The sequence below is a fragment of the Bos grunniens genome, chromosome 6, assembly GCF_055505025.1.
Source record: "Bos grunniens cultivar Pamir isolate PY7600 chromosome 6, Bosgru_T2T1.0, whole genome shotgun sequence".
NCBI lineage: Eukaryota > Metazoa > Chordata > Mammalia > Artiodactyla > Bovidae > Bos > Bos grunniens.
This window is the reverse complement of record NC_141170.1, coordinates 68,319,847-68,346,359: the sequence shown is the minus strand read 5'-3', so window position 1 is coordinate 68,346,359 and position 26,513 is coordinate 68,319,847. Positions and strand designations below refer to the sequence as shown.

The following is a 26,513-nucleotide window of genomic DNA, read 5'->3' as shown; positions in this document are numbered from 1 at the left end:
GGAGTAATATAGGAATGGAATACCAAATTAAATTTGAATGATGACTAACTTCTTTTATAAATATGAAATGTAGGCCCAACTGCTTTACTTCTCTTTTTTTCCCATCATACCTCAGGCTCCATGGCCCATTACATGTTTCTTATTGCTCCTATAACAAATTACTAAAATTTAATGGCTTAAAGCTATAGCAATTGTTGATGACAGAAATTCAAAATAGGTCTTTCTGGGCTAAAATCAAAGTGAGACAGTGTTTATGCTAGAGTTTTGGGGGAAAATATGCTCCCTTCCTTACCTTTAATATCTTCTAGAGGCCACCAGGATTCTTAACTCATGGCCCCTTCCTCTGTCTTCATAGTTTGAGAAGGTGAGTATAGATATTACATTGCAAAACTCTGACTTCCTTTTCCACCTTCCCTTTCTCCTTTTAAGGAAGATTAGATTCATTAGTACCATCTTTCTAGATTCCATATATATATACATAAATGTATATATATATATATATTAATATATGATATTTATTTTTTCTCTGACTTACTTCACTCTATAATAGGCCCCAGGTTCATCCACCTCATTAGAACTGACTGAAATGCTTTCCTTTCTAGGGCTGAGTAATGTTCCACTGTATGTATGTATGTATATATATGTATGTATATATATATATATATATATATGTATACACAGTACAACTTCTTTATCTATTCATCTGTCAGTGGACATCTAGGTCGCTTCCATGTTCTAGCTATTATTGTAAACCATGCTGCAGTGAACACTGGAGTACATGTGTATTTTTCAACTATGGTTCTCTTAGGATATATGCCCAGGACTGGGATTATTGGGTCATATTGTAGTTTTATTCCTAGTTTTTCAAGGAATCTCTATACTGTCATCCATAGTGGCTATTATCAATTTATATTCCCAACAACATTGCAAGAAGCCTCCCTTTTTTCCACACCCTCTTCAGCATTTATTGTTTGTAAATGTGTAGGGCAGCAATGGAGACACAAACATACAGAACAGACTTATGGACACAGTGAGGGAAGGAGAGGGTGGGACAAATGGAGAGAGTAGCATGGAAACATTTATACTACCATATGTACATAGATAGCCAAAGGGAATTTGCTATATGACTCAGGGAGCGCAAACCAGTACTCTGTGGCCACCCAGAAGGGTGGGGTACGATGGGGTGGGAGGTGGGAAGGAGGTTCAAGAGGAAGGGGGCATATGTATACCTGTGGCTGATTTATGTTGATGTATGGTAGAAACCAATACAACATTGTAAAATAATTATCTTTCAATTAAAAATGTGAAAGTGAAAGTTGCTCAGTTGTGTCTGACGCTTTTCAATCTCATGAACTACACAGTCCATGGAGTTCTCCAGGCCAGAATACTGGAGTGGGTAGCCTTTCTTTTCTCCAGGGGATCTTCCCAACTCAGGGATTGAACCCAGGTCTCTTGCATTGAAGGCAGATTCTTTACCAGATAAGCTACAAGGAAGGCCCTCAATTAAAACTAAATAAATTTTTAACAAAGAAAAAAAAAAGAAACCTGTGATTACATTGTGCCCACCTAGATAATCCAAAATAATATCCCTATTTTAATATTGGTTGATTAGTAAACTTAATCTATCTGCAATCTAAAATTCCCCTTTTGCATGTAAGTTCACCAATTCACAGGTTCTAAGGATTAGGATGTATGTATCTTCAGAGTCCACTTTTCTGCCTTCTAAGTCCACTTTCACTCATTTTTCTGGAGTTATTTGACTTCTATTAAGGAATGAAAACAAGCATATCTCGGCATTGAATACATTTTTCCTTAGGGGCCCTTGTAACTTTTCTTTTAAACAAAGTACAGAGAAAATAAAACAAGTAAACCAGCAGAGATGGCAGAGGTATGGTTTCATGTGGGTAGCAGGAGTTTCATGTGGATAGCAGAAGATTCGGCTTGAGTTAGGTTTCAACTCAGTCCACTAATTAAATGCTTAAGTAAAACTTCAGAGCCTTATTCCATTTGTCTATCTTGATTTCTGTCAGACACTTTAATCCATTCAGACCAGGAAAAGCTACTTAAGGACACAGACCTTCATTCTGTAGAATATGAAAACATAATGTTTTTAAAATCTATGTAGCTTTCCAAACAAGTTTTACCAGGTGCAGTTTCGATGTAATGTCTAAGATAGAAAAGGAAAAAAAAAGAGAAAAAAAATCTGGAGCATCTGTTTGAGTGGATCCTAAAATGCAAGTTTCATTTTCATTCATTTCAGGATGAGAGAATTGATTCAGGTGTTTATGAGGCAGACTCCTGTCTGTGCTTCTAAACTTCTATGTATTTTGTGTGCGTGACTATTAAGTCACTTCAGTTGTGTCCAACTCTGTAGCCTGCCAGTCTTCTCTGTCCATGGAATTCTCCTGGCAAAAATACTGGATTGGGTCGCCATGCCATCCTCCAGGGGATCTTCTCCACCCAGGGATCAAACCTACATCTCCTGCATATCCTGAGTTTCAGGTGGATTCTTTACCACTAGCGCCACCTGGAAAGCCCCTATGTATTTTAGGAGGTAGCTTTTAAAAGGTTATTATTATATTTTTTTTCCTTGTTGCTGTTGTTTATTTGTTCAGTGTTAGTAGTTTAGTAGTCGGAAACCTGGACAATTCTTTAGGAGCTCCAGTTGGCTCTTCAGCATTACTCCCTTGAACTGCTGCAGTCTAACTCCAACTGTGTAGTTTAAGACACAGGTTTTTATCAACCGCATTCAGCACTTGTGGAACTCCATGGATATGTAGAATAGTCATGCAAAGCAACTGAGAGGTTTGTGAACTGAGCTTTTGATGATTATCACAATACCAAAAAGGAAAAAAGAAACCTTTGCTTGTATTCTGTGAGTGCTTTTGTATGATTATTCTGCACTTGCCCAGCTGAGCTTAATGCCTAAATTTGCAGCATGTAGATTTTTCGGCGCAGTGGCAGGCACAAAGCAAGTGCTTAATAAGCTTTTGTTGAATTGAGTATCATTGCAAAGATAGTCTTTTTCTCATTAGCTGCCTGTCAATATTCTCTTTTCCTAAATAGGACTCCCTCTGCCTTCCTGTTTCTCTGTGCATGTAAACATAGAAACTTACAAGGGACTGTGTAGGGTCTCAAAGGAATTGGGAGGTGAAATCCAATCAACGGCCCAGCATGTTTTCACCACTCAATTGCATACCAACCTTGCTAACCTCTGCTATTCAAAGCATACCGTTAAGAGACGAATGAGATCTCACAGTCTCTAGCACACAGTAGGAACTCGAGTATTTTTTTTTTTTTTTCACTTGAACATTTTTCGGGGGGTGAATCAAAGAAGAACTCACAGAAGAAGTGGTTTCAGAGGATACGGAACATTTAGACAAGCTTATTTCATGGCGTTGACATTCCAGAGAAAGTCTTTACTTTTTGAAAACACTTTTCACAAAGATGTTAAGTCATTTTTGTAGCTTTTCATTAAGCTAATTGACTAAAATGTTTTGTTATTATACATATGTTTGTTCATGATTCTCGCTTCATGAGTAAACACATTCCTAGTTGCTTTAATGTTTTGAAGACCATGCAGCGTACTAAGGAATTTCTTAAATGGTGAAAAAGAGTAGTTTAAAATCACACATTTCAGCCATTTATTGACTTATTGAACAAACCTATCTTCTTATAGTTTCAAAGAATTAAGGAACTAAAAAGGATGTTAAGTATCATTTGCTAAAACTCTTTCCTTTTAAAGTTGAAGATGCTAAAATTGAAAGATTAATCTTTCCACCAGATTTTACACTTAGTATCAGAGGAAGTACTGGACTCATGTCTGCTGATTCTCTACTTCAGAGTTATATGCGAAAAAGACAATAAATATTAAAACAAGCTAACAAATGACAATTTAATATAAACTATTTTCAAGGCACTATCATTGAAACAGATATAATTGATACATACTGTTTATGAGGACTTTACACACTGGTTGAAAAATATGCAGTAACTTTTAAAATGTTAATACAACAGAAAAGTTATATTTTTGTACATTTCAATATGATTAAAAATTTAACAACAGCATTTTATAAATCAAGAAAAGCATATGGAATTCAATTTCCTATTTTAATTAATAAAGTTTTATTGGAACCTAGCCATTCTTATTCATTTCTGTATCTTTAACGGTTGTTTTTTCAGGACGATGTCAAAATGAGAAGTTGTGACAAAGACCCGTGACCTACAAAGCCTAAAATATTTATTTTCTGTCCCTTCATAAAAAAAGTTGCAACAATGTGTCCACAATACAAAAGACCCACAATTTGTGTTTCAGAGCACAGTGTCTTATTTAGAAGTTTTCAGACAATAATATTTGCCTACATTACTAAAACTTTTGGGCTTTTGTCTCTTCTGTTTTCTGATATTTTTCACTAAAAAAATATGAGACAAACTTTTATTTTTAGATTAGAGTAGTTCTTGCAGTCGGAGAAGGCGATGGCACCCCACTCCAGTACTCTTGCCTGGAAAATCCCATGGATGGAGGAGCCTAGTAGGCTGCAGTCCATGGGGTCACAAAGAGTCGGACACGACTGAGCGACTTCTCTTTCACTTTTCACTTTCATGCACTGGAAAAGGAAATGGCAACCCACTCCAGAGTGTTCTTGCCTGGAGAATCCCAGGGACAGGGGAGCCTGGTGGGTGGCCGTCTCTGGGGTCGCACAGAGTCGGACACGACTGAAGTGACTTAGCAGCAGCAGCAGTTCTTGCAGTAGTTTGAATATTAAGTTCATTATTTTTTTCTCATTTTCAAAATCAAAATATCCTTATGAACCACACATGAGGAAAAGTGACAACACAAGTGAAATGAATAGCTACTATTTTAATATTATCATTATCGTTCTTTTGCATCACTGTGGAGAAGGAAATGGCAACCCACTCCAGTATTCTTCCCTGGAGAATTACATGGACAGAAGAGCCTGGCAAACCCTGGTCCATGATTTCGCAGAGTTGGACATGACTAAGAAGAAAACACTTCACACTTGTGATCTAGTGGACTAAGAATTATTAAGTATAACCTACATTCTTAGTTTCTGCAGAACAAATATATACAACAATGTCAAATATGTAACTGCATGCAAGTCAGAAAAAATACAATTATTTAACTTCTCCTCCCCCAAATAAGTGTTTTAATTAACCAATCCAAATGTCTCAACATGTTTCTTTTTACTACTCTTTCATCTGCTATTGACTTGAAAGAAAGAAAGGCGATTTGAAGTACAGAAGAACTTTAAGATGTTAGCAAAGGAAGATGCCCCTAAAAAGTTAAAAGACCTCATTAAAGTTTGTTTGAAGATTCTGCCAGACATATTTCAACTAATGCACTATGGAATCTTAGATATGTTTGTTCAGTAGCCACTGACACTGGTTCAAAATGTTTGCAGATTAATCAAGTACCTGTTCATTTGCAAGGAAAGATCTCCCAGTTTTAGTTCTTTTTAAAATAAAAAGCAAAAGCAGCACTCCTTTTAATTTAGCAATGTTCTGCTCCATGACTGTTTCAGTGCTTAATGACTGACAAAGAGAGTCATTAGAAGTTTGTTTGATGGACATAACTAAGTGAATTGGAAAAAATAGAAAAGCCTTTTCAGCCCATACAGAAATAATTGATGTGACTGAGACAGTTGTATGTGAGTTCCAGATAAGAAGACGATTTATGGAGAAACTATTGAAACTAAAAAGGAAGGTACAGATTTAAAGTTCCCAATAAAGTTGTCTGTAAGACACAGAACAGCATCCAACAGGGAAAGAGAGTTAACCTGTAGTTCTTTCTAGCGTCATTTTTAGGGTTGTATCCTCTTGCAAATGAAATCCTCAAAAAGGTCGTGTCACTAGGTTGATGGACTCCAAGGGGAAAGTTACTCCCTTGTTAACCTGATGCTGTGTTTTCTCTTTTACTGTAAATATTACGTATAATAGGATATTCCCAAAGTTCAACTATTTTCTTTCCCTTTTCAAAAATTAGCCACTGCCCTATTTAGAGAACACAATCCATTATTATTGTGCAGATTGTAACTTAGAGGATTTTGTTAATGCAAGTGGAAGGTCAGTATTTTTAACTGTGCTGATTATGAGATTTAATATTTATTTATGGTGTGATGGTTATGTTTTAAACAATAATTAAGAATGGATAAAATAAATTTTTATTATTTTATTTTTGTGAATATGCATCTGGTCTTTATTGGCTTTCTTAGAAACTATAAATGAACTTTGTGATAAAGAATTTTTTAAAATAATTAGGCCCTGGAGATGTAATGCCAATGACTGAATTCTGGAAACAGAATAACATATTACTGTTAATTTCAGAATGAAATTTCCTCAAAAGTACATATTATTTATAGTGTATGCTATTATGTCAGTACTTTCAAAAAAGGAGGGCAGTTATATGGTTCTCTAAAATTAAAAAAAAATGAATCTGCAAGATAGAAAAATAAGACAGTTGGACAATTTGACATAAACTTTCTAGGCTTCCCTGGTGACTCAGATAGTAGAAAATCCACCTGCAGTACATGAGACCCTGGTTCAGTCTCTGGGTCTGGAAGATCTCCTAGAGAAGGGAATGGCTACTCTCTCCAGTATTCTTGCCTAGAGAATGCCATGGACAGAGGAGTCTTGTGGGCTACAGTCTGTGGGGTCACAAAGAGTTGTGCACGACTGAGCGACTAACACTTTCACTTTCTAGATATTTTTAAAAAAAAAGCTTTTTAGAAAATTGTCCCAGTCCTCTAATGGATTTAAAATGTATGAACTTAACTTTCTGTGAACTCTCTGAATAAAGCAGGATGAGATCTGGCTTCTACTCCATATGTGAAGTAAAGTGGGGATTGTGATAACTTCTTATGTGACCTCCAGAAACCTGCTGGATTGCCTAGCTTTACATTTACTGTTTGGTAATTCACGTTTGCAATTGTGGAGATGAAATTTCACAAAAAGAAGAATGAATCAAATGTTCATCACCTTTTCCTGTCATGAATGCCTCACACCTTGCAATACTGTCATTAGAATGCAAGCCTTATTTCTGTCATCCACACATATCGTAAATCCTCTCCTCATCTAAGCAAGGTGTCTTTTTCTTGATACCAAGTTTACCTATATACCATTTTAACTACTGTTCATGTTTTCCAAGTTTAAAAAAATCCAAATTTTTTTTAAATCCAAAATATTAATAGGCAAATGTATGTACTAAATATGTTACAATGTGTATCCCCCCAGCACCCAACTTTATCCTTATTTGCTATTTTTGTCCTTTCAAGTTTATTTCTTGTTGTTCAGTCACTCAGTTGTGTTTGACTCTTTGCAATCCCGTGGACTGCAGCAAGCCAGGCTTCCCTGTCCTTTACCAACACCAAGAGGTTGCTCAAACTCATGCCCATTGAGTCAGTGATGCCATCCAACCATCTTTATCTCTGTTGCCCCCTTCTCCTGCCTTCTATCTTTCCTAGCATCAGGGTCTTTTCTAGTGAGTTGGCTCTTCACATCAGATGACCAATGTATTGGAGCTTCAGCTATGTTAATTTTATTTGTGGAAATGGTCTTGGCAATCACATGTTCCTCATCTTGGGTGTATCAGAATTCCCGCTCAGGAGACGAGGGTAAGAAGAGACAGCCATACTTACATACTCCACAGCATGAGGGCAAGGACAGAAGGGAGAGGACCTCTCCATTCATGTCCACTTCCCATGTGACCTCTAGATTTTGAAATAGCAAGTGAATAAAATTATATAAAGAATGGATAAGGATAATATGAAAAATAGACTGATTCCAAGTCTATAGTAGTTTAAAGCAAAGTCAATTATAATCCATTTCCATTAGCTGGGGCCTGGCATGAGTATCAAAGTACATCCCCTGCCCCAGGGATTGGATATTATTCAAAGTAACTTTTAAAAAACATTGTTTATTTATTTATTTTTGGCTGGGCTTGGTCTTTACTGCAGCGCAAGCTTTTTCTTTAGTTGTGACAAGCAGGTACTACTCTCTAGTGGCCATGGGTGGGCTTCTCACTGGGGTGGCTTCTCTTGTTGCAGAGCATGGGTCCTGGGGCATGCAGGCTTCAGGAGTTGTGGCTCGGTCCTCTAGAGTGTGGCTCTATAGCTGTGATGCCCAGGCTTAGCTGCTTTGCAGCATGTGGCATCTTCCTGCATCAGGGGATGAACCCATGTTTCTGCATTGGCAGGCAGATTCTTTACTACAAAGCCATCAGGGAAGCCCCAGAGTTACCTTTGAATATATATGTGTCGTCAAGTGAAAGTTTCCAGTGTGTCATAATGGAAACAAAAATTAATTCGTGAATGTCACTCTTAAATAATTAAACTTATAGATGTTCATGCTCAGTAAATGATTGGATGCAAATATTTTTTGAAAAATGTGGGTGTTATTTGTGTACCTATTTGTTTCACAAATAACCTGCCTTTAGAAAAACAAAAATCAGTGCATGAATAGGAGACTTAGGTTTGAGATTTTACATGGATTTTTAAAATTATATTTAGAAACTTTGTAAATTATTGGACTATACCTTTATTTTCTTGCAAAAAACAAACTTAAAACATAACGGGAGATAGTTCTCATTATATAGCTGTGGCCTGAGGTATAATACCTTTTATAGTATATGTCTTTGAGGGAGCTTAAGGCTCTTTGTAGAAGCTATCTCATTATTTCTCAGAGAATTTAAGTTAGTAAGGGATAGGTATTATTTTCTGCATTTTATAGACCCTGAGCCTAAGGCACAAGAGCCAGAGGTCAGCTAACTTTTCTGAGGTCAATAGGGAATCCATAAGGTTGCTTGGAATAGAATCTTTTTTTAATTTTTCTGTAGTTTCTAATATATATATATATATATATATATATGTTTATAGGAGAAGGCAATGGAAAGCCACTCCAGTACTCTTGCCTAGAAAATCCCATGTTTGGAGGAGCCTGGTGGGCTGCATTCCATGGGGTCGCTACGAGTCGGTCGTGACTGAGCAACTTCACTTTCACTTTCACGCAATGGAGAAGGAAATGGCAACCCACTCCAGTGTTCTTGCCTGGAGAATCCCAGGGACGGCAGAGCCTGGTGGGCTGCCATCTATGGGGTCGCACAGAGTTGGACACGACTGAAGCGACTTAGCAGCAGCAGCATATATATATTTCTCATTAAACATACACACATGGACCAATGGACCCTGCATGTAATTCCCCAACAAGTTTTACTGTTTGCCTTGCCTTTGTGATTTCAATTTTATTTCTCTATTAATTCTTGTTAGTTTACTTCTAGTCTCTGATTTATTTCGTTTTGGGAAACTTTATATTATTAGGCATATTTTTTGCTTGCCATTTTTGCTGGCATCTTCAACTACTTTCCCTGAAGCATTTTTTTTCAATAATAAGAAAGACAAAAAAACAGATAAAGGTTTTACATACATCTTATTCCTTTTAACTGCCACCCGACATCTCTCTTATACCATACCATTTTAAAAATTAGAAGCCTACACCCACTTTCTCCATGTCTCCTTATGTTTACAAGAGGTCTTTTACTTCCTCTGACTTAATCTCCTAGAACTGTTCCCCAGAGTTTAGAGGTTTTATAACAAAAATGACCTCCTAATGGATGAATCCAATGGACTTACAGTAATCAATATTCTTTTCACTATCTCTGATGCCTTTGATAACAGAAGATTTTATTTGCTTTCCAGAAATTACCAGCTTCCTTGTTTTCTGAGTCTCAAAAGTGACTTGGTGTTCTTATTAGTCCTATATTTTATTCTTTGCCCCTGTTTTCAAATATGAAGTCTGTAATCAGCCCTCAAATATATATTATCTATCAAAATTATTTTAGAGATCTCAATCCAAGAAACCCCTTCTTTGCAATGCCTGCCTGAATTCATAAACAAGTTTCATGGAATTTTTTTTTGGGGGGGGATGCCTTTACATTGTTGGAAATTTAATAATGTTATATTTTTGGCTGTTTTTATATACCTATAAGATTTTGAGTTTCTTAAATATATAGAATTATTGTTGGAACATCCTTGAAACCCTGAGATACAATGGGACATCACAAATGTAGGTATAATGACAGCCAGTCAGCCACACAGTTTGCTCTGTAATGGCCTTGCTGAGCATTCTTATTGCTGTTTCCCCATTCTTTCTTTCCTTCTTTTAAAAAATTTTTATTGGAGTATAGTTGCTTTACAATGTTTTGTTAGTTTCTGCTGTACATCAAAGTGAATCAGCTATGCATATACATATACCCGCTTTATTTTGGACTTCCTTTCCAATTAGGTCACCACAGAGGGACCTAATTAAACTTAAAAGCTTTCGCACAGCAAAAGAAACCATAACCAAGACAAAAAGACAATCCCCTCTCTTTTTTAGCATAATCCTCTGCCTTCAACATTTCTTCCTCCTACTCTTTTGTAGGGAATGGTCAGACCATGTCTTTAATCTCACCCCTTTAATTAGGTCATTTATTTGCCTAATAAAAATCTTTGATTTCCACCCCCTCTTGTTTATAATTCTCACACACATACCACTCACAATTTTTGTAAAAACTTTCTTGGAGACTTCATCTTTTAAGATTTTTTTTTTAATGTGGACCATTTTTTTTTTTTTAATGTGGACCATTTTTAAAGTCTTTATTGAATTTGTTACAGTGTTGCTTTTGTTTTATATTCTGTTTTTTTGGCCAGGAGGCATGTGGGATCTTAGCACCAGGACCAGGGATCAAACCCGCAGCCCCTGAGTTGGAAGGCAAAGTCTTAACCCCTGGACTGCCAGGGAAGTCTCTTGGAGACTTCTTTCTTGCATTACTTACTTAGTTTTCAAGCACATCTTCATTGTTTCAAAAAGCTGGGAAACTGACAGGCTTCCTCAAGCTCTTCTGCTTTTTCCTGTTTTGCATAGAAAGTGAGTTTGCCTTTGCAAGACAAGTCATTTGTCACCCTAGACAGAAAAGTCGAAAGCTCAAACACCTCAGGTCACTAGATATCTTCATACCATACTTTTGCATCTCAAGATGAAACCATGCTTCTGTGACTTTACAGGGAAATTCTATGAATACTTAAAGGACCATCTGGCTTCCTGAAGCAGTTTGACTTTCTGACTAAATATTCAATTGTAGGATTTCCCCATCCTCTCTGTGCCTCTCATCACCCTGAGAAATATTAGAAGTTCCTGGTACCCACTTCCACCCTGAATGTTGATTCATTGGGTTTAAGTTGAGGCCAGATATTGGCACTATGTTTTCTCACAAGTATTCTGGATGTTTCTAAGACACATCTAAGTTTTAGGAGTCACTACTTAAGCCACTGTACTTCAGAGTATTAGTCATTACCAAATTCATTATCTCTGTCACAGTTAACACAATGCTTACACTTCTGGTTTAGTCAATATATCTCTGGTATGTAAATAATATGTATTCTGTGTCATAACTTCTGCCATAAAGCCTATCTTCTCAATAGACCCAACCCGTAAATACTTGTCTGTCTCCCTAACTGTCTGCCTATCTGTCTACTCTGTTATCTAAACCTGTAATACATGTCTGATTTATTACTGGAATTAAAACTTAGTTCTTGCATTAATGGGTTCTCTTTCAGAATTCAGGTATCTGTACTAATTTGGTTCACATTACCAACTTAAACAGTTTGCCACAGATTTTTATTTATTTAAAATTATCAAAGTAGAATTTAAGAGATAGCAATGTAGTGTTTATGTTGTATGTAGAATTCTATTGGAATTTTTTTAAATGCAGATAAAAATGATAGGGCATTTTACGATCCATTGGGTAATATTTTTTATTTCAGATTTTATTATGTCATTTTTTCATTATTTTAGATATGATTTTAAATGAAAAAGCTTTTTTATGCAAAAAGGAAGTATTGATGGATCTGAGCATTTTCTAGTATATATATTCATCTTAGTATTTTAAAATTACAACATTTTCATTCTATCATTAAACTTAATATGTAACCTACAGTAATTCATGGGGATTAAAATATTCACAATTAAAATAGAGTACAGAATCTAGAAAGTAAAATGCACAGATTCATAGCCATTATTATATAATCCATGATAGAAAACAGTGTTTTATAAACATAGTCTATCTCCTGTCTGTGATATTCTAGTATTACTTTTAGTAGAACCAGCATTTAAGCACGGATTATGAGATTAACACCTTCATTCAAACATCACTTTCTTTTTTATATCAAAATGAAATATTTTCTCTCATAATTTCTTATTTCTCTTTGTCAATCCATTAGCATAATTTACCTATTTCTGTGTTCATTTTGAACTTTCTCCTTGCATGAGTGGACTGATTCTAAAAGATTTGAGAATCATTAAAATAGAATTAAAAAGCCTTTGACCCTCTTTTATTTTTAATGTGATTTTCTTAATCCATTGCTATGTCTTGAACTGATAATATGTTTTCATGACCCACAGCATTATTTCCTAAATTCAGCATTGTCATTAAAATTTTATTGTTCAGTATTATTTGCTAAGTGGCTTCTATGTGCAAAGCAATTTGGTTTTAGGGGACTGTCATTAATTCCATTTCTGGGGTGATACTGAACATAATTCACAGACGGTTTGCAGTCAATTGGGAGTATAAATGGGAAAAAAAGAAAGAAAAACATGCACACATAAGATAAAGCATGGTAAATACAAATTGATTTCATATTTATTAAGAAATAAGGCAAACTATCACAATTATACTACTCTAAAGCAATGTGAGATTATAGTGAAAAAAGGAAAATGTTTCTAGAGATTTTGTTGCTAGAAAATTTGGGCCCATGGTGTGTATGATGCTTATCCTAGTAATATTTTGTAATTGTTTTAAAATACTGCAGTTCCAATTCAGGGAAACATTATAAAGAAGAGAACATGCTTTAAATGTTTCCAACAGAATTCAGAATTTCTTAAAGTTTGATTTTGAATTAAATGGAAAAGTAGATTTTATATAGACTATACACCCTAATAAGTACATTGAAGGAGAGGTACTTGGTTAGAAATATGAACAATAGACAACATTCCTGGCCAGTCTTCTATCTGAGACAAAATAAAGGGAAGTTTTTTGGAAGCATGTGTTTGTCTCTAGTAAGACCATTTTATAAATTTTGGGGGAACTGTCACAGATCTTCTTAGCTTTCCCATTGATAGTCTATGGTATGTAGATTAGACTTAACGTTTTAAAAATTCTACTGGTTCTAATTGTGTTGGGTGATTTGTACCACTAGTAAAAGTGCAGAAAAGGTTTGTTATCTTTCTCATTATTCTGGCAATATTAGTTTTATCTTTATATTAGAAAAAAACAGTCTGAGGTATAGGTTCAAAAATCTGTACATTTATACCACTTTCAAGTCATATAAGAAGGTAATGAATACAATTTGCCGAGAATAATACGAGAGATATTATAGAACCTTTTATATTGGTTCTACCCCAAAATATTATGTGTACATATATCCCTGACAATGTATGGCATTAATTTGTTCCCTTAATGAGCCTAAAATGTTTCTGTTTTATTATGTAGTTATGATAACCTTTAAAATCCATATATAGTAAGTATTCTATTCAGCCAACATTAGTAACATATTATATTGTGATGTCCAATGGGTAATATTTTCAGTACTTTAAATACTACTTAAAAATGGTATATGATGTTACTTTTTTGAGCAAATTGTGAATTAGTTGTAGTAAAAATACATAGAATTCAACTTTTTTAGTTTATTTTAAATTCTCTGGTTAATGAAAGTCTTGTCTGTTATTTCAATACTACCCTTACACTTTTAGGGTCAGTAGGTAATATTTTTAATATGAATGAAGTAAGAAATGTATTCCAATATGTTAGCACTTCATCCGAATTCTTATTTATCAGGTGTACCTTTAATAGTTGAAGTCAATTCCCAGAACACTTGATTTTAAACCATCTGCTCTAAGGACAAAGTATTTAAAAATAGTCTTCTTACGATGGATTAGTTCTATAGTTATTGCTTTCCAAAATCACTGACCTTTGTTTTTATAAGGAGTCTGTTTGTGAAAAACATATTTGAAGTGAAGACTTCAGAATAGAAAAGTGATGACTGTGTGGAAGTACCATATCAAATTTAAATGTGTGTTTCAGTAACATTGCTGTTTTCTTATCTCTGTTACAGAAAGGAATATTCAGTTTTTCCATAATAAAATCTAAGCTCAATGTATTGCCTCAGAAAACAGAGTTAAGCAAATAAATTTCAGCATTATCATATTAACTTATTCTGTATTGAATTAGTTGTCCGTCAACCTTAATGTATGTAATTTATGTATTTTTTAAATAAGATCATTTACAATCTTATACCTTAGTGACATTCAGAATCTTTTCTCTTACAGCCATTTCGTAGAGTGACGTTTTCTGTTGTGAGTCAGCCTCAGGACCCACATCAGGGGTCACTGCAGAGTTGCTATGACAGCGGGCTGGAGGAGTCAGAAACACCAAGCAGTAAGAGTTCATCAGGGCCAAGACTGGGTGCCCTTCCACTCCCAGAGGACAACTATGAAAGGACCACGCCGGATGGCAGTGTTGGTGAGGCAGAGCATATGGAAAATGGTAGGGGCCAACACAACACCCACACACACTCACGCTAGGGAGCCGTAATAAGTAGGCTCTTGAAGGTCAGTCTAAAATCAAAATAAAATAGCCGACACCAAACCTGTTTTCTTTGAAATAATCAATATTTGCTAAAGTATAGAAATGCCAAATAAAGGAACATAATTCTCTAGATTAAATTCACTGACCTTGCTCCATCATTTTAAACCAGCCTGTCAGAAATAAACACCTTTACAAATAAATCAGAGTAGTACCTGTTATGGGAAAAACTAAACTAGTATAATACCTAAACTATAGCCACTGAGAAAGGTCTCGTGTCACTGTTTTCTTCTATTCATTTTCGTCATGCAACTATTTCTTCAATTGTAATTGTCCAGTCTTGGTAAAAGGAAATGACAATAAACACACCTGGCTCTGTTCTTTCGTCTCCTAGGTATTTAGAAAAGCATTTTCAGACCTCTCCTTTTCAAGTGATAACAGAAATGGAGTCAAAGGAGGAGAACAGTATCATACTATTCTCCAAAATAGACTGTAAATGCTATTAGAACTCCCCTCTCATTTAATTATAAGGTTTCTCTCTCTCTCTCTCTTTTTTTTTTTCTTTTTTTTTGCAAGGGAAAGGGAGGAAGGAAGATTATAGCACCCTATATTCTTATTCTGTTGTGAGATGATTCTCATAATTACCACAATCAGCCTGTGTACACTTACCTTTAAGCTACAGTGTTAGATTGCAAGTAGTGCTTATGACACTTTTCACATTTGTTTCTGTTCCCAAAGGTTGTAAGTAAATGCCTGAAGAATAGATTTATGTCAAATAATGGAGTGGTGACGTTCTTGCTAATATATAAGAAGAAATTTGGTTATATGCAGAGAGAGGAAGAGGAATCACACACATTTTTATCTCTAGTGAAACCTTGAAGTAAATTTATGTCTTTCACCATTCCATCCCCCAAGTGAAATAAGAAATTTTAACTTTTTGTTATATACCAGTTTCTTGAGTGACAATATGTAAATAGAACCTATTACTGCGGGAAAAAGTCTTTTCTTCTGGAAGCTTACGTATGAATATTAAAATCTAGCATTAGAGAGTAATGTATCATACATAACTCCAAATCAAATTGTTGCTAAACTAAGTCATGTAAAATAGTTATTTTTCCACACTGTTATCTGGCTAAGTAGATATGATTCAGGGTCTGCTGATTGAAATCCTTCTTGATTAATTATCCAGATATTAAATGGCATTTTGCCTTATGGCTATAAAGGTATGCTTATCTGTGTGTATGGCAGTGTGTGCTTATGTGGATGGGAGTTTGATATGGTTTTTAAGAATTCACCTTTTTTTTTAGATTTTTTTAAATGCAATTTTAAATACAACTTTGATATATATGAACTGCAATGCTGATGAATGTATATTTAAGGCAAATATGTTTCAAATCTTTGTACAAAAGTAAAAATTAAAGTAAAAATGCCACAAAATGTTTTATATATACACACACCTACACATACACACTCTCTATGAAGGCAGGATTCATTTACTTTAAGGGCTTTACTATATCTTTATTACCTTTTGATGATATCGTATAATTTTATATGTATTTTTAAAAGTACTTTTCTCACAATGTACAGTATAATTAAGTCTTTATTTTGGGGGTATCAATTATCATTGGCATTACAGTCATATTTTAATGTCATTTTATCTTTTCTGAGTTTAAGGAATTCAGTGCCACTAAAATAAGAAAGAAATAATGAATAATAAACATATTATATATGACAAATACACAGTGGTTACTTTTTAGGAAACATACGTATCTTGGAAAACTTAAAAGATGAGCTTGTTAAAGGCTAGCAAGTTGACTGAGAAACATTTCTCAAAGACTTTTAGTTATTATTTATAACTATGTTTTCAGTCTTGTCAACAGCCAAGGAACATAATCATGTAACTGATTTTTCCTGATTTTATGTGACTGACACTTGAAATTTGGAGTTTATATAACCATTTGTCATCTGCTCAGTGTGATTCATGTTAGCCCTGATCTATAGGTAATGACAGAAGAGATGTGATTCACTTTGGGTGATCCAAATGTAGCGGTTGACATTTAAGAGTTCCGTTGTGTTCATTTTCAGACTATTATCTAGTCATAAAGTGTAGTTGTATTGCTTGAGTTCTGGTAGTTTCATCTTCAATATTAATGGATCATCCTGACATAAATAGAATTGGAATTGAAACCTGTCAAATATTCATTTGTCACATTTAATTGGAATCCAGGTAATCTGCAGTGTTTTGCTTGGTTAGGTTTTAATCAGGATTTGTATTGGATTTTACATGAAAATACCATTTTGGAAGCTGTCCTAGTTCCTAACTATTATTACCTCAAACATTTTGAATTTTTAATTTTAACCTATAAGAATTTTAACCTATTAGAAACAATGCTATTATAACTAATTCCTTGGATTAACTTTCATTGTAAAGTTTAGGAGATAATTTCCAGTGCAATAACTTTATAATATTCCAGTGTGATGAAGGAAACTGGGTATAAGTTGGTACAGCTAATGATAAAAATAGTCATAGATGCTGTAGTAAGGAAATAACCAAAATACAGGAAAATTTCAGTACATGGATAGTGAAATGCACTCATGTTTTACAAAAGCTTTTATCTCTGCCTTCTATACTTTAGCATAACAAAATTTTATTAAGGGCTTATGGGTTAGTTCTCTTTTTAACAAGCTTTACACTATATTCCAAACCACATTAGTGCCAAATGATGACGAAGCTTTATTTTCTTATTAGCTTAGGTAAAATAATACAGTGTAAAAATAAACATAATTTTTTGAAACCAGAATTTATTCATTAAAATGAAACCCACCATTTTCATGATTTCAAACCTGGGGTACTTGTATCTCATGAGTTTCTGGAAAGGAATATTGAAAGTTATACATAAAAATATTTTTAAGAAAACCATCATGAATTATGCATTCATTAATGAAAAATACCACTAACATATTTTTCTTTAACTTAATATTATTAGGATTATTTCATGCTGATCCTTTGATAAGATTGGAGAAATTGGTTGCTATTTCATTAAAATATGCTTAGTGGAATTACATATTTTAAAATATGGAATCCATGGTAGGAAGTTAAGTAGCGATAAACAACTTTATTGATAAAATAATTTAATAAGTCAAGTGAAAACCAGATATTAGGCCTAAAAGCACGATCACATTCAAGGCAACCATTGATTATACAAAGGTTTGCTCTTCTCTTTATTAGTAGTAGTCTTCAGACTTTCTCTTAGAATGGGGCTTATGAGTTTAAGCCTACCCTGCCTTTGTACCATGCTCAACTTATTCTTTCAAAAGCCCTCCTGAATCATATTTTCAAGGCTAGTTTGTTTTAACTATGTATCTCATTATCACATGATGAGTTTAACAACTCAAATATGGAAAATACCCAACTTAACCTCTAATCATAACTTCCGTTTAGGATTGGGTAGGTCATTTACTTCTTTAGGGTCTGTTTCTATCATCTATACGGCAAATAGGTAAATTAACTGTAAAACCATACACAGATCCAATAAACTGCAGTTATTTTCTTACATCCAATTTTTCTTATGTATTTTATTCTTCTGAACAGAAAGAGAACTTTGGATCTCTTAGTGGGATGGTGAGTGAATTTGATAATATGTAGTGTAATATGGGCCAATCAGAAGTAATTCTAGGGCCTTCCTCACAACCCATATAACACATGTGCATTGTAGTAGTAGATAATGAATGTATTACATAAATCAAATAAATGAAAAGGGTCAAATGCATGATTTCTGGCTACGTAGATGAAAAAGTTGGTCCAACAGTATGTCAATATGGGAGACAATTTTGGAATCTCCCCAAATTGCACTGTCCAAGAGGCATTTATAGGTCTGATCTGGCTCTGGATACAGTGCCTTCAAAGCCATTAATTATGACTAAGTGATCTCATAATAGAATAAACACATTTACTTTCTTACCTGACAGTGTAAACTTCGGTCAGAGTAAGAGTGAACAAAAGGTACAAAACAGTATGTGTTTTCCTCTAGTTAAACTTTGAGATAGTATAACATAGAAATAAATCAAAGTAAGAAAATAGCTGTTGATCCATAAGGCAGATTTTTAAAAGTTAAATGGTCAGAAATTTGCCCATTCTAACTGCCTAATTAATTTTATGCCTCTTGATTTTCTCAAATATTTAAAGATAATTTTGGTTTTTAATATATTAATTTTTTAAATTTCCCACTTCCATAATTTTTATAATCTATGTATAAGCTAGGCATAATTGTTTTATTCATTCTCCTCACTCCACATGCTTTAGTGTTTAGAGCACATTGTTCTTGAGGGTTGAAGCATGGTGCATTTGACTGTGAACCCTTTCTGTATCTGCCATGGACTTTTCACATTGATTTCAGAACTAAATAACAGTATATTTGAAATGTCATTTGGGAATGAAGCACCGTTTTTTTTATGACCAAGGGCAACGAGAATAGACACTAAACTCATACCCTTGTGTAAGATAAAGGACCCTTTACTTTCTACTTTTCTTTTTTTTTTTTCAATTTTATTTTATTTTTAAACTTTACATAATTGTATTAGTTTTGCCAAATATCAAAATGAATCCGCCACAGGTATACATGTACCTACCCAATTTTCAGCACTCATCTGTAAGATACTGTCCTCTAGAAATTGTTGATTTTTGCTGTTTTCATTTAGATTGAATTGACGTTGTCTCTTCCAGTCTCCCAAAGAAGTACACATTCTTGTTAATAACATATTCATAATACCACAAAACAAATGCCCTGCAACTTTTGTGTGTGTGGGGAGGGTGGGGGAAAAGACTAATATACCTTGAAAAGGATTCATTTTCTTGGTTTAGCATTTCACTCTGTCTAGTTACCAGTGTCTGACTGTATTTTTTACATTCCTAGCCATCAGTAAAATTCTGTACCTCCCAAGTATCCCCAAGTCCACACACCTTTCACTTCTGGAGGGTTCTATTTACTCCTCCTTTTTCATAGTGATTCAGTTCAGTTCAATTCAGTCGCTCAGTCGTGTCCGACTGTTTGCAACCCCATGAATCGCAGCACGCCAAGCCTCCTGTCCATCACCAACTCCCGGAGTTCACCCAGACTGACGTCCATCGAGTCAGTGATGCCATCCAGCCTCTGTCGTCCCCTTCTCCTCCTGTCCCCAATCCCTCCCAGCATCAGAGGGAAAGTGATAATAGAGATTATCTCTATGCAGTCTCAGCCAATCAAGATGTATGCTGCAGCAGCTTTCTAGCTTTCCAGTAATGAGCAACATAATCTAAAAGAATCTAAAGAAGACATTGTCCTATAGACAATGTCCTATATTACATATGTAATGTAGTAGAATGTACTGGCTTAAAAAACAGTCTTGAAATCTAGGGACAATTAACATTAACAGTGTTAATTAAATGACATTGATCTATTTGTTGTTGTTCAATCATTCAGTTGTGCCTGACTCTTTGCAGCCCCGTGGACTGCAGCCTGCCAGACATCCCTGTCCTTCACTGTCTCTGGGGGTTTGCTCACACTCATGTTCATTGAGTTGATGATGCCATCTAACCATCTCATCCTCTGTCACCTCCTTTTCCTCCTGACCTCAGTCTTTCCTAGCATCAAGGTCTTTTCCAGTGAGTCAGATCTTCACCTCAGATGGCCAAAGTATTAGTCTAATTAACATTGGTTAAATTCTGATTTCCCCTTTTACTAACAGTGTAATTTTCTGACATCTCATAGTCCCACTTTCTCCAATAATAAATCATAGAGTAGTGGAGGACACTAAATGAGATAGTAGCACTGAATAAAGTATAAATAAATAATGAGTACCAATAATTTTACTATATTAGTGATAGGACTATTTAGTACTATTATTTAAATAGTAATAATAAAATAATTATGATTATTATTAACTTTAGGTAGATTTGACATGATACAAAGGCTTAATCATGAAAGCATCAAAAATACTTAGTCTCACAAATATAGCATTCTGAAATGACTGGTAAGAATGATATTCTCACCTTTAATACTTCCCAGTTAATTTCTAATTTTTGTGGGATACCAAGGAGCAGTAACATTTAAACATCTCAAGGATCTTAAAAGAGGGGAAAGTAAAATCTATCCTTTGGTATCAAATGAATCCAATTTTTTGTGCTCTCTGTCAATCAAAGTGAGAAGTCATTATCTCCCTGTATTCTCTAATCTCTTTTTTAAGTGTTTTTACATTTTGAAATGTAAAACAACCAGTTTTCCAGTTGAATGCATTATTCTGCAGGTATATACTTCCTTTTTAACTGCTTCAAAATATTCAAATCGACAGAGAAAACGAACTGAAAAGTATCCAATTAGTATGCTTACCGAACTTCAGCCCTTTCTTTTTAATCTCAGTATTAATAATTAACACTGATAAAATGTGTGACTATATTACCCTTTTTATTCTAATTTTGTCTTTTAAAACTGGATCACTCTGCTGAACCTTTATGACATTTGAGGAGGGAATGAGCTCTCATCAAATCTCAAAGTGACTTTGGAGGTCAGTTAGTGGGCTTGTTGCCTCCAGACTCTCAAAGCATTTGCTTATCTGAATTTCAGCACGCTTGTTAGATAATGAATTCTGTGTTTAGGTCCTTATTAAGTTAAGCTATAACCCCATATTGTATTCGTCTTTGCTTATACATTGTATATATTTCTGTTTTTCCTATGATTTTTTCCCCTTGAGTTATGTATAAAATACTTGATGTTGCTGAAATGTGATGACACTTTAAGCTTCCTCTGGGTGATTAAAGGTACTCTGGAACCTGACTCTTAAAGTGTAGCTAGCTCTCAATCTCTGAGGTCAGTCCACTTATAGAGACTTTGTTTCATCTCATTCCTCTTTTAGGTTAAGGAAGTCACTATTGTTACTTCTATTGCAGGTTTTTTTGTTTTGTTTTGTTTTTTAAGAAAAGCATTCTCTTCTTAAGTAAAGCAAAACAGAGTAATATCCTCCTTGTCTCTCGTTTAATAAGGGTTAATTACATAATGACAAAGCTGTGGTTACTCATTTTGACCCAACAAGCATGTATAAAAAGTAAAACATGGCCAAGACTTTCTGAGGAAGTAGAAGAGAATGAGAAAGAATCTCTGCTTTTTGTGGCAGGCATCTTCAGGTTGGGGATATACAACCCTGATTTCAGTAGCTTCACTATGATGTGAAAAGGAGAAAGCTCAGAGAAGCTCAGAATGGTATGATGTACAGAGAATGGAGTAGAAAAGTATTCAGATGAAACAATTATAAATGCACTTATTGAAATTTTTACATTTTATAAATAATATCTTGGACTGGAAGAAGGCCAAAAGTTATTTGCATTCTATCTTCTCTTTTTACCTACCTGTCTTCTACATAATTTAAAAATAAATACTTTATTGGCCTGGAAGCTTCATGTCAAACTACAAGAAATTAAATTCTTCATAATTAGTTCCAAAACTCCAGAATTTATCATTGATAGAAATTATCAGCATATGGTAAATCTAGATCTCATCTACAGAACAAATTACTTTTATGTCTCTTTTCTTTCCCTGCTCATAAATGTGGACAGTTGCTAAAAATATGTGTACTTTAAATAAGGCTTTTCAAGCTTAATAAGATCCTGTAAATAATCTTTTGAAGTTCTTGTGATTTTTTTTTCAGAAAACAATTTGTATTACTCAAATCAGATGATTAGATTAGAGTAGACTGATTAGGCTTATTTTTTTGAAAACCCAATTCATTCCTTGAGTTGTGGTTGTTATTTTTTGTGTAATTGATGTCTCAAGGTTCCAGTTAAGTTTTTGGATATTTGTCTTTATGTCACATTCACTTTCTATCTGAAATATAGATAATAGGCTGCCTTGTTTTAAAATCTTGTTTCTGATTAAGTTTTACTTAATTTATGCAGATATATATTTTTTGACATCAGTCTCATTATTTTGTATGCCTTCTGATCACTGATCCAGAAAGAATAAATTCATTACAAAGTGAAAAAAAATGAAATACATGCACATTTAAATTAAAATCCTTTAAAAAAGATAGCTGCTAAAATGTGATAATCACAACAGAAACTAAGATTTGATATAGTAATTTAAAACAAATCTCCAAGGAGTGCAAAAATATGTTTGGTAATAAAAAATAGAACAGTATCCTATGTTTGAAAATCATCTACTCATTCATTTTCTTTGAGAAATACATCTTCTATGACTTTATTTCTGCTCTGAAATGCTCAGCATTTCCATTGATGAGGTCTTTGGAGGACCCACCTATAATCTGACTGGTGTGCTTCCTGAGAGCCATAGTGCTCTATACTGAATTATGCACATTGTTTCTATTCAGTATGAAGTTGCATTTCACCAACCCAGCTTTTGCAGTAAAAGGTCATCACAGCCATAGCTGAAATTTTATACAATGAACAGTGAATTTAGAGTATTATGAGAATTTAAGTTCAATAATTATTTCTTGAACATTTACTCTACTCAAATTCCCATGAAGGATCCTAAGGTGAATGCGACATTCTCTTTGCCTTCTACGTGTCAAATATTGTGATGGATAAAGGTATGTGCAGAATTAGATTTTTAAAAGTAAAGTCATGAGAAGCTCTAGGTGAAAGGACTAAATGTTACCAGAATTAGAGGAGGATATGAATTGGGGATATGAAAAACTTTAGCCAAGCTTTAAAGGATGGGTGAGTAGGAATTTGATAAATGGAAATGTGAGTGAGTAAGGTTATAGGGAAAACAGGGGTGCTATTTCCAAGTTGGGAAAAGTGGGAAAAGTGGAAGGAATAGCACCTTTCCAGGAGGACAAGCTTGATTAAGACATGTTGGGTTTAAGGTACCTTTGAAAAATTCAAATGACATCTAGCAGCCTATTGAAAATGTACACCAGAAACTTGGGAGTAGAAATCAATAGCAGAAATACAGCTTTAAGAGTTATTGGCACTCTGATGATTATGAAACGTGGGGAATAGATGTGACCATCAAGTAATTGACACCAGATAAAAGAGATCATACCCAACACAGAATCTGAAAAAATACTGAAATATAAGAGAATAATAGAGAAATAAGTTTCAGTAAAGGTGACTGAGGATATTTTAAAATAAAAAAAGTAAAACCAAACAAAGCACGGCAAGCTAAGGAGAAATTTAGAATTAGGGTTGTGCATCTAGAATCCTACACATAGATGTTTAAAAACTTTGTTGAATTTTGTTATATGGACTTGGAGCCCAGTGTTGCTGATAGAGATTCAACAGAAGTGAGACAACTGAGAAAGCCAAAGACCAGGAGATGCCATGTAAGAGCATATTCAACAATTATTTCCCCCAGGTCAGCAAGTCCATTATAAAGTCTTTGTCAGAGACAGGGGCATGGTTGCATCCCTCTATATCAATCTTAATAAATTTCTAACCAACTTATAATTTATGCTGTGTTCATAATTTTTGTTGCTGTTTCTACAAAATTTTCCAAAAGTACAACAGTGTCTGAAATTTCTGTAATAATAGCTTTTGTTATCTTTCCTTGAGATATAATAATTACTCTTTTAAGTGAATTTTGGCCTCACATATAACTTCTATGCTTTATTTTATACTAGGTCACCATTTGTCCATCTCACTGACTTGAAATTAAAATAATATCTAACTGCATTTTTGGTGAGATCCAATAATTGATATCAAACATTTTTAGTCATCGTCAAACATTTTTATTTTGTGATTATAGAATTCCTGACACTATAATAGTGCTATCAATTGTTAGTGGCCTTACACAAATAGATAAGCTTCGAAACAGACAATAATGAAATAGAATTTGCACAAGAAATAAATTCAAATTGTACAGTAAATGACTGTTCAGTTCCAGTCACAGAAATCCCATGTCAAAGATGCTTACCACAGCTAGTACACCATGCAAGGGAAGAACTGCCTCCCAGTGTATTACGTGTGAAGACTTACTAACAATGATTTGCTAGGCAGATGTCACTTTTGATGTTGTTTTTTGTCTAAGAAAGGACAACTATCAATGTCACATAAATGTATTCTCCCTTCTTTGTGTTCATCATTGCTTAGTAGGAATTATACATAGGGACTACATTAATAAAACTAGTCTTCCATCCCAAGATTATCTAAGTAACTGCTGCATAATAATTTCCCAATAAAAAGTCAGCATCTATTTAATCATGCATACATTTATTTTGCTCATCAAAAACCTCTAGACGTGTGTATTTAGAGGCCTGGGATATGTGCTTCCCATTGTCCTGGAGCATTGAATAGAAGGTATGAAAGTGTAGTGTGTGTCAAGAGAAGACTACCTGTCTGGTGACTGAGAGGTCTCTACGTGGCACCTGGAAGATTTTTTCTAGATCCAAGTTTCAGTTTTATCAGTGTGCAGAATTGAACAGAGCCAAAGCAAATTCTAAACATTATTACAAGATTTTAATGTCAAACTGGTGTATTAGTTCATTAAATTTTGAACAGGAAAATATCCCATTGAAGAAATTGGAAAGGCCCCACTTTGTCTCAAAGACAATATTCTTTATTTCTAAGGTGACCCAAGGAAAATCACTGCTGCTGCTGCTGCTAAGTCACTTCAGTCCTGTCCAACTCTGTGCGACCCCATAGACGGCAGCCTACCAGGCTCCCCAGTCCCTAGGATTCTCCAGGCAAGAACACTGGAGTGGGTTGCCATTTCCTTATCCAGTGCATGAAACTGAAAAGTCAAAGTGAAGTCGTTCAGTCGTGTGCAACTCCTAGCGACCCCATGGACTGCAGCCCACCAGACTCCTCTGTCCATGGGATTTTCCAGGCAAGAGTACTGGAGTGGGGTGCCATTGCCTTCTCTGAAGGAAAATCAGTGTACCTCTTAAAAGATTGCCTGCTGAGGATGAAATCAGAAGAGGAACTTTTTCATCCAGACCCAATGAGGCAGATAAGGTGTGTTGTAACATGTCTGCAGTTGACTGAGATCTTCTCCTAAGAAAAAAAATTGCTTTGGTGCCCTAGATTCAGGGGCTCTTTTAGAATACAAGGTACTAATTGTAATTCCATGTCTCTAACTTGTAGTTGTTTCTGTTGTTGTTTTTTTTGTTTGTTTGTTTTCTCTTCTCTTTAGGATTATTTCTTAGGGAAAAATTCTATTTAAAATATGCAAATGATTTTCTCAATATCATCTATCAGTTCAGTTCAGTTCAGTCGCTCAGTCGTGTCCGACTCTTTGTGACCTCATGAATCGCAGCATGCCAGGCCTCCCTGTCCATCACCAACTTCCGGAGTTCACTCATACTCCCGTCCATCGAGTTGGTGATGCCATCCAGCCATCTCATCCTCTGTATACCCCTTCTCCTCCTGCCCCCAATCCCTCCCCATTGGAAAAGCATCAGAGTCTTTTCCAATGAGTCAATTCTTCACATGAGGTGGCCAAAGTACTGGAGTTTCAGCTTTAGCATCATTCCTTCCAAAGAAATCCCAGAGCTGATCTCCTTCAAAATGGACTGGTTGGATCTCCTTGCAGTCCAAGGGACTCTCAAGAGTCTTCTCCAACACCACAGTTCAAAAGCATCAATTCTTTGGCACTCAGCTTTCTTCACAGTCCAACTCTCACATCCATACATGACAACTGGAAAAACCATAGCCTTGACTAGACGGAACTTTGTTGGCAAAGTAATGTCTCTGCTTTTCAATATGCTATCTAGGTTGGTCATAACTTTTCTTCCAAGGAGTAAGCGTCTTTTAATTTCATAGCTGCAGTCACCATCTGCAGTGATTTTGGAGCCCAAAACAATAAAGTCTGACACTGTTTCCACTGTTTCCCCATCTATTTCCCATGAAGTGATGGGACCGGATGCCATGATCTTCGTTTTCTGAATGTTGAGC

The 26,513-nt window shown here is 34.9% G+C and overlaps 1 protein-coding gene across 8 annotated transcripts in view; it reads left to right on the top strand.

Moving 5' to 3' along the window:
* Window positions 1-26,513, top strand: part of PCDH7 (protocadherin 7) — a 475,120-nt gene that overhangs the window by 213,652 nt on the left and 234,955 nt on the right. For 2 of the 8 annotated variants that reach the window (XM_086407745.1, XM_086407749.1), the window contains exon 2: window positions 14,377-14,485. The exons of 1 other annotated variant lie outside the window; for it this stretch is intronic. In XM_086407745.1, the coding sequence (XP_086263871.1) occupies window positions 14,377-14,485 (109 nt within the window). Of the gene's footprint in view, window positions 1-14,376; window positions 14,594-25,187; window positions 25,574-26,513 lie in introns of those variants that run through there. 5 more of the 8 variants (XM_086407744.1, XM_086407748.1, XM_086407743.1 and 2 more) reach the window with 3 other exon arrangements.